Genomic DNA, 18,903 nt, shown 5'->3' on the forward strand with positions numbered 1-18,903 from the left:
TCGTCCACTGTACTTTCATGTGGACATCCTTAACTACCAGTAATCAGTTCTTCTTTAGAGATTCAGTGTTTGAAATTAGGTCTACATCTACCTGCCATCCCTAGCTTATCTGCCCAAAATCAAGGACAGAGAATTAGTCACAGCAACAGTAATGGAAAAAGTGTGTACAGAGGGACAGGAAAGAAAAGCTATAAAAAGGAAACAATTCCAAGAAATCAGAAGAAAGCTTCTAGGAGAAAAAAACTTGCAGGGTAGACATGCAGATCCACATGGTGTATACAACCTGCATTGCAGGATTTCTTGCGTATACACCCACAGCTTGTTCACAAAAGATGTAGCGCTGTCACTGCATTTTCTCCTGGGAGGTATTTGTATCTCTTGCTCTTAGCTTCACCATGTACTGATTATTTTGTAAGTATAAAATATTTGTTATTCAGTGTTTGTGTTTTTCAATTTATAGGTTGTATGGCTCCCCACTGAACATAGACCTATTTCCTGCTCTAATGGTGGAAGACTTAGTTCCAGGGAGTCGACTGGGGCCAACTTTGATGTGTCTGTTAAGCACACAGTTCAGGCGTATTCGGGATGGAGACAGGTACATTAAAATAGCATGGAAATCAAAATGAATTTTAAATTAAGGATGCTTAATCACAGTTGCAATGTCATGTTTTCAAAAAGACCTCCATTTTATGTTCAATACACATTTAAAACATTGTTAGAAGCCATGATTCTTTATTATATGGTGAATGTCATACTGACCCCCAAAAACATAACAGCCAACACTTGCTGAGTTTCCTTCTGCCAGATATTCAAGTCACTTACCTTTTTGAAAAGTGCATGATACTTCTCTTGTTGTTATTTAATTATTTTATTGGCAAAGAAATTGTCGTTGTTACTTAAGCATAGGTTGGAATAGTATCACTCGGTATATTTAGCCCCTATGCATGCTACAACACAATCCATGTGTGCACCAAAAAAGTGTTAAAAGCAAACAGGTTAATCCAAAGAACACAATTTGATAATTGTTTTTAAATTATTTTATATGCACATTGTAAGCAATTTCTCATTTTCAGTTTTTAGAGTACCTGAAAGAAGACAATAATCATTTCTCTTGTCACAGCAGCCAGATCTCCTTTGCACACTTTCAGCGCACTTGTTCAGCATCTGAAAATCAAGGTTTCCCTCATTTTAACATAATTTGTGGCCTAGAATCCTGTCCTTTTTATGGCATGAGAGTACAAAGACTTAGGCTGATTAATTTCATCCTAATGAAAGAAAAACAGAGGAAGAATTAGGAAATTAGATTTGATTCACTTTATTTAATGTTATTTTCTTGAATTAAGTTATATAAAGGTTTTTTTATTTTTGTAGTCAATAACCCAAACCTTTTTGTATGCTTTTTGAAAGAACCCCCAAACTTTTTTACATAAAATATGTTTAAAAATTAATCTGTGAAGCATACAACTCTAGTGCCTGGAGGCAGAGAGAGTAAAAGGAGAAGAAATATATGCAGTATGAGCCCCAACTTACTGGTGACAAGTACCTATTTGTGTCACAACAATCTATACTGCTCTTTGTTTGTATCTGTTTGCATTTTTTCAGCAGAAGCACTTTTTCCTGTTTTGTTTTGGTTTTGTTTTTTTTTTATTTTCTGAAACAACATTTAGAAACTATAGGCAAACATTGAATATTTAGGAAATGGGATTCAGCTGTCCAAGAAACACAAATATTTGGAAGCAACATGCCACCAAATAGTAAAATATTATTAGGCATTATGAAAGCAACTCTCAGTTTTTTGAAAAGCCTTTTCGGTGGGCAGAGGATCAAAGCTTGTAACACCATGCCAAGCAAATGTGTCTGTGCATGAAAAAGGAGTGATATTTGAAGGGAGCCTAACTTCATGTCAAGATGGAAATTTGAGAATCTGATTCTAGTATTGGACATTCACTGGCCACTGTCCAATACTTTATGAAAATGATACACTAAATAGGTAAAATTAAATTTGTTGACCATTCTTCTAAGGTTACTCTAAGACTGGTTTTGGTTTCTCATAAAGTTTAAAGAGCCTCCTATTTTTTTGTTTTGTTTTGTTTTGTTTAAAATATGTGGGGAAAAATATCAGTATTGATACAGCTTTGGGAGACAGAAGCAATGTCACAGTGAGCAGTTCTTATGTGTTAGAATGGTGTAAAATGTTTTCAAATTCTGGACAGTAACTTAAGAAATTTTCTTTTCCATGTGAAGCTTGCTTTTTATAGTAATGTATTATTTATATTTTCTATTAATAACAGAATTTTAGCCCTTTATGTATGACAAATGAACTGTTTGAAACCATAGTGTTTCCTTCTTGAATATAATAGATTAACTGAGCATGTATTAGAAAGTCCCTGAATCAGTATAGTCATAAAAATAGTTTAACAGAAAAAAAAATCATTAGTAAATTAAATCATCTCACTTATCTTGATAGTAAACTGGGTAGAGATTAACCATTCTTCTAATCTCAGCAATTCCATCAAAATATTTTCATAACCACCGGAAAGTTGCCTACAGAAAGAAATCATGGTCGTTTAAGTTTCTTTGTTAAAAGATCCCTTAACTTGGTAGTCTGGTGCCATTTTACATGTCCAGAGATGCCCAAGACATTGAAATGAGACTAGAAGAGAAATCAAAGAATTTCTTGAAGATTTCCTCCTTTTCAGAGTGTGAGCATGACACCACCTAATGCTGAAGTGACACCAGGAACTTATATTTTTGCATTTGGATCAGTCTCTTGATACAATGCAAAGTTGAGAACAGGATTTATGAGATAATTCATTTCATTCTGAACACAGTGTTGAAATATCTTTGAGAAACTGCCTCTTGTTTTTTTCACTAGCAAACTTGTCTTTTCTGTGAGATTACAGGTTATGGTATGAAAACCCGGGTGTGTTCACACCTGCTCAGCTCACTCAGATCAAGCAGACATCTCTTGCCAGAGTTTTATGTGACAATGGTGACAACATAACCAGGGTACAACATGATGTCTTTAAGGTGGCTGAATTCCCACATGGATATAGTAGCTGTGAAGATATTCCTAAATTGGACCTCAGGATGTGGCAAGATTGCTGTGAAGGTCTGTACAGAGGTGGATTTGGGGGCAATGAGGTGTGTGCAGTTTGTTAAGCGTCTATTTTATTTTAAGAAGATATTTTACTGTATTTTGGGTTTTGGGTTTTGTTAAGATGTTACAAATTCTAATCTGAAGCATAGCCCCTGTTAAGTGGGAAATCATTCCATATTTTATATTAAATAAACACTGTAAAAAATAGCATAGATTTGAGCATTGCATGGTGTAGATAATTGTTTACTTGTTTTCTTTCTTTTGTGGATAAATATTCTTGTTCATTGCCATCTCCTTCAAAAGTTAGGAGCATGGGGTAATTTTTTTTCCTGAGAAATAAGCTATTTTTCTCCTGAAATAGGATTTACTTAGCTGCATGAAGCACAGGACACTGCTCGGTGGCCTGTATGTTGGCTTCTGTCTCACAGATTTTCTGTGTGGCCTCTCTTCAGCCATCATCACATCAGAATTCACTGCAGCTGTAACATAGTTAGAATCCATTCCCAAGAGAATCTTCTGGATCATGCAGAATGATTTTCAGTAGCATCAACAACAAAATGCTTCAGAGAACATCACAATGACCTCTCCTTATTGAGATCTCCCTGACAATGTTGTTACCATTTTCTTTGGACAAAATTCAATGACATGCCCAGGCTGTAAAAGTATACTCAGAAATTTTGGGAACTTTTCTCTTGAGCTCTGACTATTGAGAAATTGCTGTCAAACAAATTACTAGTATGAAAAGCCTTGCTCTTATTTGAGAGGATAATGGTAGTATTGGTTGATAATTATTAGAATCTTAATATTTCCCTGATATATTTCAATACTAATATGTTGTAGATTTGCTGATGAAAGGTATCCAGATCTGTGTTCTTCATCTTTTCTACTGCTGATTCTCTTGAGTTTACTACTGCTGAGTAGGCTATTTAATATTCTGTTGAAAGATATGCATGAATAAAGAACTGGTGGATTGCATTTTTGAGAGAAGTCACAATCTTCCACTAGTGTCTTGGCTATTTAACTCTTATGGTAAGATGTAATTGTCCACGATGACAAAGTTCTTTTGTGATACGGCTCAGAATTTAAAGCAGGAGGTAAAAGTTAAACTGATGGAAGATATCTCTTCAGGCTGCTACAGATACAGTAAATACTAAGGAAGGATTTTAAGTGCTGTGATCGTACCGTGAGAACACACTCTGATATCATTAGCAATTAAAAAAGTAGACAGAGATTTACTATTCAAAGTTACTGCATAACTTAGCTTTTAAACTGATTACTTAATTGTCTTGTCCAGTAAACAAGTCTAAAAAAAAATCACTCTCTAAGAAAATTCTTTCTTGGAAGACTCTGTTCAAAATGTCAGTTATCTGTGTGAGACTAGCAGAAATAAATACTTTAAATTTCAATAGGATCTTGTACAATATCCCCCATATACAAAATCTTTCAGGCCTTACTCTAATTTTTACAGCTTTGTGGGGTTTTTTGTAGGTTATTTGGGTTTTTTTAAATGTTTACCAGTTTTGCCATTCCCAAATTAATGACAATAGCTTATAAAAAGCTAGATATGATTGACACATTGTAATTTTAATACAAAGTCTTCCAGAATCCCTTAAAAAATTCTCTGACATATGCCAGAAACATTGTGAGAAAATCAATTATTACTCTTTAAATGCTTTACCATAAATAAAGCACATTCTGCCAGTTCAAGATAACTTCACTTTGCTGTGGTTCATGAAGCTTGACAGACAGTTTCACAAATGCATTTTTTATATTGATTTGAAATAATAGTAAGGCTGTTCTGAGAAATTACGTGTTGATTCTTGAAATGTTATGTTATCACGTGGTCCTTTTAGAACAGATGTTATCTTTGGAAAGTCTTTAGTATTCTTGTGTTCAACAACCCAGCTTGTATTTTCATTCAAGAAAGTTGCTACCAGAGAGTACCACTGGATGCAGTACAGTTAGACAACTGCCAAGCAAAAGAAAGGGTAAATAATTACCAGTTAAAAAAAAAAAAAAAGCCTATCTCTATCCCCTTTTTCTGAACTCCTGAAGCCTTGCAGGGGTTAATGAAGAAAAAGCGAAGTACGCATGGCTTGAACTGCTTTCTTGCATGGATGAACGACTGTGACGTTTTCTGTGGGAATTCAGTTTAAGCAACTGATGTAAAAAATTTCTTTCCTTCTGTGGCCACCACTCCTCTGAGGTGGGGGCATACACTCAGGAACAGCATTTACTTTGAGTTGAATACGTTGTGAGGGTTTTTTTATTTGAATTTGTTACTGGTTATTATTTAAAACAAAAAACCCTTCTCCATGTTCAAAATGCTTCTAATGATTTTATAATTAAAATTATCCTGAGTTAAAATTTCGAGTACAGAATACTGCTCTCTGTACTTTATGTATGTTTCGTAAGTTACCCATGTGTTCAGCTGTTTCAGCCCAGTTAAAAACACGTCTGGTTTTGTTGTCCTTCCTGTTTTGTTAAAAGTCAAAATACTTTTCCATATGAACAATAGAAAAATTTCTTAGTTACAAAAATCTGCCTTGTAGGTGTTTTGAGTAAAGCAAGTATTTACTTCTTACAAAGCAAAGCATTATTCCTCTTTATAATAACAAAACCAGGTTAACTTTAAATTCAGTTGGCAAATCATACAACAGAATTACTAGTTTATGATGGCAAAAAGTAGGAGTTTCACTGAAGTACACAAGTTTTCTTCTGCTTTCCTTCACTTTCTACCTTTCTTTGTCGTGTCAGAGATGATGGGTTATTGCTGGATTTGCTGCAGCTCTTTATTTGGTCAAAGAGCACTCAAGCTTCACATTTTCCAAACAAGACACTTTTGGTGCTTTATTTCAGGCTTTCTACTGCAAAAAATGTATCTTGAATTTGGTTTTTTTAAGTAATCAGTGTACGCTTTCATGATTACTCAAATGTGAGTCTTTGAAAGTTTCACACTTCTTGGTTTTGTTTTGGTTTGGAGGTTTTTCTTGTAAGCTGAATGTCAAAACCCATGAGGTTTTCACATGGACCCAGGAGGACAATAGACAGTGACCTTGGAGGAAGTGATTCAGATAAGATACAAATCATCCTAATAAGTGTAAAATTATTTAGGAAGATTTCTTTTAACTGTTTCTCAGTTAGCAAACAGCATATCTCCTCTGTCAGATATTGTTCTGTTTGTTTGTTTGTTTAATTCAGGAATACAACCTTATACAAATTATGATCAGACATATTTAAATCCCACTGAATTTCATTAGAAGAGTTAAGACATGTTCTTAATCTGAATGCTTTTATACATGGTCTTTCAGTAGACTGGATCTGTATTTATGAACTCCTGTATTTTAAGACCAGAGGAATGATTATGCTGTCTATTGCTTCTCTGCTGACAACATTAATGTCCTATTAGGCACTTCTCATTATGCCCTTTAATCTTCAATGAAAATACTAAACAGCACTGGGCTGTGGAATACAGCAGAAATAACATTTTAAAATGTTAGCAGAACTTTTTGTGTGAGACTGGAAGTTCTTTTTTGACAAAGGAAATTGTTCACCAAGAACAATTTCAAAGTACTCAAAATACCAAAATGATGTGATTTATGCCTGAAAAGGTTTCCTCTTTACACATAACTTGTTTGCTTTGGTCAGGTCATATATTTTTGCTTTCTACATTCAAATGTATCTTTTTACATCTAAATTTACATTTAAAGACGGTGGCTGTTAGCTTAATAACAATTCAGCCTACACCAGGCTACTAAAATAAAGTTCCAGGGTCTATAATTTTAAGGATTGCATCCTTTTTATCTTTGAATGGAAGTACATTTAATATAGCCCAGTATTTTTGCATGATTAAAAATTTTACTGAGACAGTCAATATTTTTATTTGTATTTCATCCAAACCAAAAAAATGTTATCTTTCTCAGGTATCTGTGATCCATGAAATACAATTCTACATTCATAAACATAAAATAAAGAGACTTAATGTATGACATTGCTTTGTCTTTGCTACCCGGAGTTTCATGCCAGTAGTTGCCATCCCTGGTGAAAAGCAACAGGGAAACAATCGGCTTCAATCATTTTTTTTAAATTCAAACTTCTGAATGAGTTGCCAGATCTGTCAAAGTCCCACTGCTGGCAATAAAGAGATATCTCTAGAGGACAGTCAGGCTGCAATCTTGACTTATGTAAGTGTTCATTGACTGTAAAATTAACATGGGTAGGAAATCCTCCTAATTGAAGTATCTCAGTGTTTTCTACAAGTCAAGGCAGCTGGAGGATTTACTTCTTTCCTGTGTACTTTGCTGCTTTTCTAAGACATTGTTCATTCCACAGTCTAGTGGGCAGAACAGTTCTTAGGGTCTTTATTTTAAAAATTTCCATGGATTTTCAGTCTGTCTGAAATTACTTTTTCTTATTGATTTATATTCCAAAAGCTGCATGATTTTGATTTTCAAAATCCTCCAACTAGTCCTATTTAATTTTTCCACTGGAGGGGTTGGATTTGCTTTGGTTTGGTGTCAAGAACCTAATGTTTCTCCTGAATCTACTTGCAGACCATCCAAGACCTATTCAGATCACAAAAGTATGATATGTTTTTAATGTCCTTTGCCTATCATTAGCTATATATTAACAAATTGGACATTTGCTTTCCCAACAACATCTGAACCTTCTCATTCTGACAGCAGACAGATCTTGAAGCTCAGTCTGTGAGCTTTGAGATCAACTACAGGAAACATCTTTATTCTTAAAATTCCCTGGTACATCAGCTGGCAGATGACAGTCTGGGTTGTTACTTCATCTTCTACCTTCTATACCTTTTTCTTTTCAGATGTTTAAGTAATCTTTATACAAAATATATCTGTTCTGATCTGAGCAGATTACTGTTGGATTTTAGACCACCACATTACATTTTTGGTGCTGTTTAATTTATCTTTTGTTAGAAAGTCTTATTCAATAGAACAAATGAATAGATGCAGTGCAACCTGAAGGGTTGTGGCCCATTTTGGCAATAACAAAACCAGCTATTTTGAGTTAGGGCTTCATTTTGTGTGAACATTTTCCTATGTTGTGCAATTTTTAAGTAGCAGCTTTGTGAAAACATCTACTCAAAAATATCTTTTTACATTAGACATTTTCAGTGTTTCTCCACCCTTTTACTGCTCCCACTGGCATGTCTACAAGTTCTTAATACCAATGCTTACAGTAAGAGCAACCTAATTCACTACAATAGATCTCAGAGAATCAAACTAGTATCAAATAGATATATGTGCTTTGCTTCACATTTCCTCAGTCTTTCAAGTTATTTTAATCTACCATTAGATGAATTCTCCATGACCTTTTGGCCACTCACTTTTGAGGAGTGATTCATAGAGAACTAAGATTGCTCAATAATTCTCTGTCAGGTATTTTATTATCCAATTTACATTATAGTTGCATTTTTAAAACCTTGTGAGAAACAGGGGATTTTCAGAAGATACGGACATGGCTTCCATATACAAATGGAAATACCAATTCCTTTATGGAAAGGGTTGTTGTACATTGGAACAGGCTGCCCAGGGAGGTGGAGTCATCATCCCTGGAAATGTTCAAGAAATGGCTGGATGTGGCACTTAGTGCCATGATCTAGTTGACAAGGTGGTGCTTGGTCAAAGGTTGAATCTGATGATATCAGGGGTCTTTTCCAACATAAAAGATTCTGTGATGCTGCGGGATTTTGTATATGGATCAGCTTGACACTTCCAGTGTAACAATAGCTAACTTCTGGAAGAAAAACTGTCCATAGAGAAAAAGAATTCTTAGGTTGCTTTCAAACATTCACTTTTCTGCAGAAAATTAATTGGAATGGGTATAGTTAATTTTGGGACACTTCAGTTAGGCTGAAAAAAAGCAGAATTTCAGGCTAATTTTTCTTATTTACTGCTCCTGGTAAAGTTTTCTTCATTAAAAATAATTTAAAAAAAAAAGAGACAAAAAATTTCTTGATTTAGATTTAGGCTTTCTGGAAGCTAAAGCATTTTGTCCTGCACCTCTCAGCCGTGACATTCCTCCCTGTTGGACCTGAAACAGAAACCAAGAACAAGAGCTGTTAATTTGGCAAGTTGACACATTTGAGTTTTAAAAAAAACCACAGGAAGTCAGATCTGTGTACTTACAGCTGTCACTGAACATATGGTTCTCATATTTACCAGTCTAAGGTGATGAAACCTTCCCAAGATTTCAGACCTTTGTTTCTAAGAAACAGCCTAGGAATAAAAAAAACAATGGGCCATTGTGTTATTGTACCAAAAAACCCCCTCTATTATGCAAGATGACCACAGCAGTTATTGAACAAAGGAGGATTGCAGAAACCTTTCACATATTGCTTCCAAGAGAAACTAGAGGTTTTGTGACACTCAGGAAAACTTTAAGCAACACATTGCTTTAAGAGAAAAATTCCTCTGACCAAAATTAGTTCTTTCTTCAGGAACCCTTCAGTGTGATATTTTTTCTCACCATACTAAATATAGAAGTATCTAAGGGTGTTCAAAAATGCCTTCATGCCGAGCTTCTTACAGACACATCGATCTGTTCCCATCTGAGAGTTCACTTTCTGAATGGACAGCAAGGAGATTATGTGGGAAACAGCGGGACACATGTGAAAAATGAACAATATGCTGGCAGTAAATGCCACATAATTCTTTGGTGGGTGCTCTTATTATAGGAGGAAAGTAATACATTTATTAAAGAATGGGACAAACCACAAGGAAAGAAAAGGGAAGGGGAATTGTGGATAACTTGTGTTTGAGAATGATCTGTAGATATTGTTTTTGATCTCAGAAATTTTTTTCGGTCAGTCATCCTTTTCTTTTTCTGTGTCCTAAATGATATTAAGCCATTAAGCCAAACTTAAGTCTTTCCTAACAGGGAAATTGTGATATTGTAATTTAAGTAAAAGTCCAACACAATTAAAAGTAGTCCAAGATACCTAATTTCATGTAATCAGAGCAACCTTACATTTGTTTCTCTAGTTGCTCATTTCAGCATTGTTTATAGACTTGAAACTTTTGCAGCAATTTTTGTTGATACTTCAATCTAAAGATACTTCAATCTAAATTCCAGAAAAACACTTTATAAATGTTATTGACTTCCTGATTTAATTTGTTTTGGTGAAAATTAAGAGAAACATTATGGAAAATGACTCCTTCCTGTGTTCAGTTGCTTTCATGGCTCATTCTGTTAATACCAGACTTAAGTGAGAAATGTGTGGCATCCTGTATTTAGGCTTTCCCTTCTGTTTTAGCAGGCTCTGCTTCTAGCAGTTGATCATGCAGCTTGTTCCTGCTTCATCTTAGCCCATTATAACTTTTAGCTTTAAAGCTTCTGTGAAGAGAAATGACAGAACTTCTATTTTCTCATTGTCTCCTGTATCAAGTACTGTTTGTAGTTTTATTTTGTTTTCATTTTCTTCTTTAAATGGGACTCTGTCCAAATGCTCACTATGTTTGGAAGGCTAAATAAAGTGAACTGGAAGAAAGACATACTTCGTCCTGTCAAGATGTCCTCTTAGGATCTTAGGAGAAGATTTTTGTTTTAGGTCAGTCTCAGGCTTGAGATTTTTACTCTGTGGTGGAAAGAGTTTTAGTGTCTGGTGATACCTTCAAATTCCTCAGATTTGGAAATAGGACTTGTCAACCTATAAAGCATGTCTGCAAATTTGGAATTTAATTAAAAATTCTCTTTCAGACGCCAAAAATAACAAATAATAATGCCTGGAATAGATGAGGAACCCACAGAGTGGTTTTTCTGTCTTTGTTTTTCTTCATACGTGGTTGCCCCTTTTGAAAAGGAGAAAATAATTAAAAGCCAAGAGAGTGAAAATTTCAGAAGTGGAAAGAATAGTTAAAGTAGCACTATATAGGTTTGTTAAAATAGTATTTATTCCTTTGTTTCATACTAAAAAGCTGGTCTGCAGGTAATCACATTCTCTGCATCTAATTTCCTTAAATGTTCTATCACTGAGACATATTCATCTGCCAATGAATTGAATGAACCAATTCCAGAGGGATCAGACTGAATGTATGACTTGCCTTTAAATTCAGAAAACACTGCAAAATCATATTAATATTGTAACTGCTGAAATATACTGTCTATGTGTAATATCTTGTCCATTTTCAGACTGTAGAACCAGAGGACAGTTTAATGCATTTTCATATCACTTTCGGGGGAGACGTTCTCTTGACTACAGCTTTCGGGAGGACAAGCCCCTGAAGAAAATGAAAACGGCCAAAACAGTAAGGTGAGAATTTTTTTTTAAGAATTATAAAAAACCATTTGCTTTCAAAATGGAATGGAACTGAATGATTTCTTTGTAAGCACATACCACTTTTTTTCCAGTGTCTGCTTTCTCAAGTTTATGATTGATGTATTTTATTCTGACACTTCTACATATCTACAAAAATAAACCACTTTTTTCAAGCTCAAATTCGTTTAGAACTCTTTGTGAGTAGTATAAGTATAGTACTTTTGTTCTTCCTGCAGTTTTCGTGAAAAAAAAAAAACATTAATGAAGCGTAATTTGGGGATTTGAAATGCCACATTCCTACAGTGCCTGCAGTAACTAAATTAATCTAAATTATTTCTATTTCCTTTTCTATAGCTCCTTTTCGGAGCTTCTAGATTCTCCTGTAGAAATAGGAGGATACCAAGTGTTGATTTCACTTGCATAAAAATTTGTGGTAATGGTAAGGATTACTTCTGGTACCAAAATACTCAGAGCAGGAATGGAGAACAGCAGTACTAATAATACTGTTTATAACAACCTAATCCTCAAAATACAGCAAGGAAGTAAATCACAGTTTCAGTCACAAATTGTCAGCTGCACAGGGTCCCTGCCCTTTCCAGGGAATGAAAACTTATGTATGAATTAGTGACATGAAACGAGTTCTGCTCAGACCATTTCTTGATGAACAAATTTGAGACATTTGAATTATAGCTCTTTCTATTTAGCATGCATTCTTTTAACAAATAAAACTCTCTGTTTGAGTGATGATGATGACGAAGTACGGTCTACCCACTCCAGCAAGGAAAGCATCTAGACAGATACATAAAGAGCTAAATGTATTTCAGCAATTTCAAATACTCTGGATGGTATCTTCTACAGTACCTGAAGAAACACCATGATTATATTTCATTTATTTGAGAGGAATCTGTCCTGAAATGAAAGATCCTTTACATGTTTAGGATTTTAGACAAGAGAAGACAGCAGCTAAGTATAAGCTGGCTTATAGATAATATGAAAAGGTAGGTTCCTTTCAGGTAATCCTTGAAGAAGGACGTTTTGTCTGTCTTTGCAAGTGAACTGCTAGAAAAATTTACAGAACAGCAATTCACTTTTTAAGGATGCTAGTCCCATAGTTCTAAAACTGTAAAAGGTGTTAAATAAAAATGAAAGCAAGAAAAAAATAAATGCTTACATCTAAGGACAAGCTTGTTTGACTGTGTTTCAGAAATTACTGTGTTTCAGTCCAATTACTAATTAGGAATACAAAATAGTAGATGTACAATACTTCATTTGTAGCATAAAGCTAAAACAACTTCAGTCATTGAATGTTCTCATCAGCTCTCATGCTCAGTGTTCTATTTAAATTGCATTTGTGGTGAGAAGGGTTTTTTCCTCCTTTTTTTTTTTAGCTTCTGATTTTCAATAACTTGAACAGGTGAGGAAGATTAAATCTTTTGTTATACAATAGCAGCTGCTTTACTAGAACTTGAGCATGTTACATTGTTTAGAGTTCTTTTTCTCTAATTTAGATGAAAAACTATGGGAAACAGTAGCTTGAACCCCTGCCAGTAAGTGCTGTTTTAATTTATGCAGAAAGATTATAAATCCTGAGCCCTGATATATGAGAATTTTTTGCCAGTTCATTCTTTGGGTATCTCTTAGCACTGGAGATGACATGTTAACAAAATAGTAATGCCTGGAATTATTAATGGATTCAAGGATCTGCAAAATAGTAATGGATTCAAGGATCTTAATGTAATAAGTGACTTAAAAATTATTGTTGTCTATGCTTTTGAATGCATGTTTTTTCAAGTGGTGCCAGATAATATATTGTTAGTTATGGACAGTTCCTTTTGTTACTCTTCCTCATCAATAGATTGAATTGATTAACACAATTTAGTGTTATATATCTGTTATGAGATGTCAACTGGAAAGTACTGCAGACAAAAGACTTTAGCTTTTGTGTATTATAAGCAGTATTGATGTCAAATGTTAGTAAAAAATATGCATATCTAGAAGTACTTCTCATTTATTTATGAAACCAAACTTTCTCCTTCTTGAAGTCATATTCTTAAAATACATGTTCTGCTAACAAGCCTGTAGAGGAAGAATCTGGTTCAGAATGTGAAATGTGAATTTCATATCAGAAGGAACACTTTTTAAGACTCTTTCCTTTTAGTCTGCTTTCATATTGGAGGCTCAGGGATGAATTTAAGGTGATGCTCTATAGTGTCACTGGTGACAACTTTGTGTGTAGCCCTGCATGAAATACATAATTTTCTAAGTATAAGAAATTCTCTGTTGCTAGTGATATTCACAGTAATCTAGAGCTCACCTGTCCTGAGTCTGTCTTCAGCACCAGCTGGTCTTGTGTGCTGCTGTGGTTCATACCGTTCCTACGTTTGTTGGTTACTCTTTTTTTACACTTTTGTTAAGTGTCCTAGAATATCTAGCCAAATAAAAATGAGTTAGATGAATATCCTGACTTGGCATTCATTTGTTTTAGTTCTGTGAAACAGAGTAAATATTTTCGTAATGCCACATCAGCATCTAATGAAAACAGAAATGTACCCGCAGTGAATGACTTCAAAGAATTTGTTTTGGAAATGCAAAAAACTATTTCAAGCCTCAGAAATCAGGTAAGATACTATCATGAACTAATTCTAGTCTATCAAGTCTAATTGTAGATTTAACTAATAATGTTTTCCTAACATCTTACATTTTTAATATTTAGACATCCCCTGCAGACAAAACCTACCACATAATATCTCAAACAAAAACCAACATAGAACATTGTGTGTTATTATTCTTGATTTCTGTGTTCTTTTGAAATCATACTGAAATATTCTACAGCTGGACCCGCTTGACTTTTGAACCTGAAGCCTTGTGTAACCATTGTATACTAAACACAGAATTAATCCTTCTCTAAAAATTTGTGTGTTGTTTTAATAAAATCTTTTTTACCATTTGAAACTTATGCAATCTGTGTAAAGCAATGATTAAAATATAGACTTCATAAGAAGTAATATGCCAGACTACAGCTGTAAACATAGGTAAAATCTAGATCACTTAGAGAAGACTTCACAATGTTTGCAGGTAAACTCTATTCAGCCATAGTGGAATCCCATTTTTAAAATGTACACTATACAGAAGTTAATAAAAAATTCAAGTAAATATTTTAAATTAAGGTGTTTAAAAGAAATTTTAAAACTCACCTCCTTTCCAAAACATTTTTGACAGTTTAAATTTGGTTTTCTGTATATGAAACATGTAGGTTTTTAATCTTTGTATGCTCTAGGTGAATATTCCAATGGTAGGAAAGATGTATTTTCTGTTAGCTCTCTTTTGAAAGACTATCTCCATATGTTTTACCTGTTTTTAATCTTTTAGCATTATAAAAACTAAGTAGTGAGAAGAAAAACCCAAACAAGTATAACAAGGATTATATAGCATGTAGCATAAGGGAAAAGACAGAATACTTTACACAAATAAAAACCTTTCTTTGATTCAGTTACTTTACTTTTTTAAATGTTTTCAGATAAAAAAACTTGAATCACGCCTCAGTAATTCTGATTGCACTGATGAAGAGGGTAAATCATATTCCAGCAATGAAACCTGGAAAAGGGACCCTTGTACTTTGTGTGAATGCAAAGTAAGTATGTGGAAATTCACTTTGAGATAGAAATTATAATTCTGTTTCTAAACCAGCAGTTCCAGTTTTGTGCCTGCTAATTTCTGGGTAATACTTGCAAATTTCTTTTTATGGATCTTCAGTTATTTTGTACAGAAAATTATATTATTCAGATATTCCTGCCCTGGACATTGTTTTTCAATCCAGCCATTATCTATTTTTATTATATTTCTATTTTCATTTATGTAAAGCTATACAGGTGAAATTAACTGCAAAGCGAGACGCTTAATGAAGAAGTCAAAAAAAATGCATAAAAATCAATAAAAGTTCATCTGACTTAGTGCTAGACTGTAATTTTCTTCTATCAGAGAGAAAATTTTTAAAAGGTAGTAAAAAGAGTATGTTAGTGCTTGGTACCCCAGTCTCACCTGATGTTAGACAAAAGCATATGTGCTGCTTTATCAAAAAGATGTGGTAATACAGAGAGTGCCTTAACCTTCTCAAAGTAAGTTGATATTGAAACAAACTATGTGGGGTTATAGTATTAGTCAGGTTCTTACAGAGAATGAATGAGAATATGTTCTGCAATAACATAAAAAATGTATTTCTTGTTTGGAATATGTAGCTAAGTATGTTTTTGTTCTGTTATTTTTTTTCCTGGCACAGGTTGGTCAGATTACCTGTTTTGTAGAATCATGCCCGCCAGCTGACTGCGAAGCACCTGTGAAGGGAAAAGGAGATTGCTGTCCAGTCTGCTTACAACAAAATACTAATAAAAAGAAGCCATAAGTCTCCTTTTTAAGAATTTAGGGTGCATACTCCTCAAATCATATCAGTGCCTGCTGATGGCAAAAACAGGTAACTACAGTCCTAACAACAGCAAGAAACCAAGATTTACAATATTCTAATGGTGCTGTAACAGTATAACATAATGTATCATTTTATTTTCTGCCCATGAAGGTAAATCACAATGCAAAACTTAACGAAAGGGAAATTAGCAAACAGGTCAAAGTTAATTGTGTGTTATACTTCTCAGGTTAGAGAAACTCAAACTGGTGCTACTTTAAAAGAACACTGTCAGGTAGTTTTAGGTACCCAAAATGACTGGGTTTAGGATTTACTTTGAAATAAACACTTTGTTTCCTGTCTTTACTTAGCAACATTAAAAGTTTACCATCCCTTTCTAGTACCAGTCTGTGTTGATACTTAGCTCTTTGCTGTTATTTAGTAAAATGCCAGGAAAAGGAAAACACAAGGTCACTGTGCCTGTAGCAATGTCACAGCAGGCCAGTTTCTGCAAACATCAATGCATGGAAATTCTGTTAAATCACACTATCACTGCTGGGTCTGAACCAGCACAGAAATAAACAAAGCTACTTGACGCCTTTCAACATCCTTTCCTTAATTCAAGGAGCAAAATAAATCAAAATTTTCAAAGCAAAAAAAGCTAGAATTAGTAAGGAAATATAAATAACTGTAATTGGAAGAAAGAAAAAGCAACTGAATGTGTATTATAGATGTAATTGACAGTGTTCCTCATTCTAGGGAAACATGCATGACAGAGTAGCATTTGATCTTAAAAATTAACATAATCCTTTTTGTCAAAACATACGTAATTACTTGACAACATTTTTTTGTTTGTTTGTTTCATTTATTTTAAATCTTTGTAACATAACCATCCAGGTCAGTTTTAAAGCATGCTTCTCTTGATCTCAGATCAGCTCTTGTAATTGTATGGCCCTGTTTTGAAAATGTGAAAAGATGTCACATGCCATTTTGTATACAAAGATTCCTACTGATTCATTGTACATATCGCCAATAGACATATGTTCCTGATTATATTGTGGCACTGTTGAAAAAAAGAAAAATCAAAATCAAGCAGCATGATTAATTGTGGATTGACTACTTTTTCTGATAAGGTATTTGATTTTTATTTTTTTTTTTCAGTTTCATCTAATGAATATATATTTTTACCTCAATATTTTTGTCATTCATGTTAAAAATGGTCTGCCAGTGGACTTCATCTCCCATTTAAATGTTGAACATTATAGAATATATGTCTACACTAGCATTTCAAAGTTATGTACTTTTTAGAATGCAAACTGCATATTTTTGACCAGGAATTATATTGAGTGAAGGACAACTATCATACCTCATTTTACAGCTTTTTTTGTGCTTATTCAGAATTGATTGTTTCCCTGAATACTTAATTTGCTAGAGGTTATTGCTCTGTCCTTTAGTCCTAAATCAGGACTAGCTAGAACCAGAGCTAGTTGCATAATTCACTGACTTCTGAGTTTAAGCATTCAAAATCAAGGGACAGAGATTGGGGTATCAAATAAATCTGCACAAAATTAAACCTTCATATGTTAAATATTTCAGATTATGCAAACAGACTGAGTACTTAATTATTGCATGGTAGAACAAATACCTATCTAATAACTAACCTAGCACAGCAATATGAAATCCACTATCATATTTTGGCACATAATTTCTCTACTAACATTAATAATTTCTAATTTGATAAACTATTACCATGACACACATTCAAACTTTTTGTAACTTTAAAGCTTACTACAGAAACTTTGTTTCATGCTATGGTGGAAGCAATATGTACATGTGAGTGCTGTGTTAAAGGTGTGTGGTACACATGGAATTGCAATTTATATTTTTGAGAATATTTTAATTGATTTTATATACAATGTTTTATGTAATATTCTTTGTTAATACTTCTAGAAATTGTGTGTGGCGAGCATGTTTGAGTATCATATGGTTCCTGAAAATTGTCATTCTTGTATTTCTTTGATACTCTGGTATTTTGTTGACTTTTGTTGAGAGTCCAAACCACATGTCTCGTCCTGTAATTCCAACTCAGATGGAACTCCCATTGACCTATAGCAGAAATCCCTCAAAGAGGAAGGGTTGCAGAGCTAAACCAAATGTAACTTAACTGTCCAAACAGTTAAATAAGGCAGTAGTGCATCCAACTGGTTACTACTTGCATTCTTCCTTTTCAATTTTGCTTTAAATAAACTTTCTCAAGATTTCCGCTTATAGGAGAAGAGAGTTTCCATTTATACATTGTAAAATAGTACCTTATATCTGATTGTTCCTTTTCTCCAGCCTCCAGAGTAAAGTGGGAGGTTTTCTTCGTTGTTCACTGTTTATTCATATGGTAAATAAAATGGGCTTAGGAGTCTGGATATGCTTAAACAAGTGTAACAAGTGTAATATTGAGTTATTTTCCACCATCCATCTGCTTATAAATCAGGAAAACCAGGTCTTTATCCACAGTCTAAAATGTAATCAGTCATGGATTGTACTAGTTCAGTTTTATTGCAGTGTCTCTAGAATCAATGTTGATTTTAACATTTCTGAAACAGTGGCCAATGGCTAGATGACCATTTCCTCAGTATCCATTGTGAGAATATTGCTGTAATATGATGCAAATTGTACATATTTATTTTCTTTTTTTAATGTTACCTAAAACAAAGTCATTGTTGTTGTTATTTTAACCAGTAAATTTACCAAAGAGCTGTTTGCACTGTATAATGAATGCTTTTCAGTTAAAATAAAATGGGCCACATTTCCAAGTAAATTTCAAGTGATTTCTTCTTGTAAGTGTATTTTTTAGATTATTTGCTGAAGTTCCAAAAAATAGGCTTTAATAAATTGCTAGATACTAATACTGTCCTGACCAGCTGTTGCATTATGATGTACCTAATCAGGAGATTGTACTGAGTCATGAAAAGGCAACATTGTTGTTTAATAGCATATTTTAAAGCAGACATACTAAGAATATCAGACTGTTGTTTTGCAATTGTCCTGGCTGCTTAGTTCATAGAACCATATACTCAGCTGAGTTAGAAGGCACCCACAAGGATCACTGAGCCTAATTCCTGGCCCTGCATT

At 34.0% G+C, this 18,903-nt stretch overlaps 1 protein-coding gene across 3 annotated transcripts in view; it reads left to right on the forward strand.

Annotated features, from left to right (window-relative positions):
* PXDN (peroxidasin) overlaps positions 1-18,589 on the forward strand; it is an 88,405-nt gene extending 69,816 nt beyond the window's left edge. For 2 of the 3 annotated variants that reach the window (XM_048297626.1, XM_048297627.1), the window contains 6 exons: positions 461-595; positions 2,904-3,112; positions 11,255-11,375; positions 13,867-13,999; positions 14,899-15,012; positions 15,658-18,589. In XM_048297626.1, coding sequence (XP_048153583.1) covers positions 461-595; positions 2,904-3,112; positions 11,255-11,375; positions 13,867-13,999; positions 14,899-15,012; positions 15,658-15,780 — 835 coding nt within the window. In that variant the 3' untranslated portion in view covers positions 15,781-18,589. Of the gene's footprint in view, positions 1-460; positions 596-2,903; positions 3,145-11,254; positions 11,376-13,866; positions 14,000-14,898; positions 15,013-15,657 lie in introns of those variants that run through there. The other variant, XM_048297628.1, reaches the window with a different exon arrangement.
* Positions 18,590-18,903: the final 314 nt, after the last annotated feature.

This window comes from Corvus hawaiiensis, chromosome 3, assembly GCF_020740725.1.
Source record: "Corvus hawaiiensis isolate bCorHaw1 chromosome 3, bCorHaw1.pri.cur, whole genome shotgun sequence".
NCBI classification, from domain to species: Eukaryota; Metazoa; Chordata; class Aves; order Passeriformes; family Corvidae; genus Corvus; species Corvus hawaiiensis.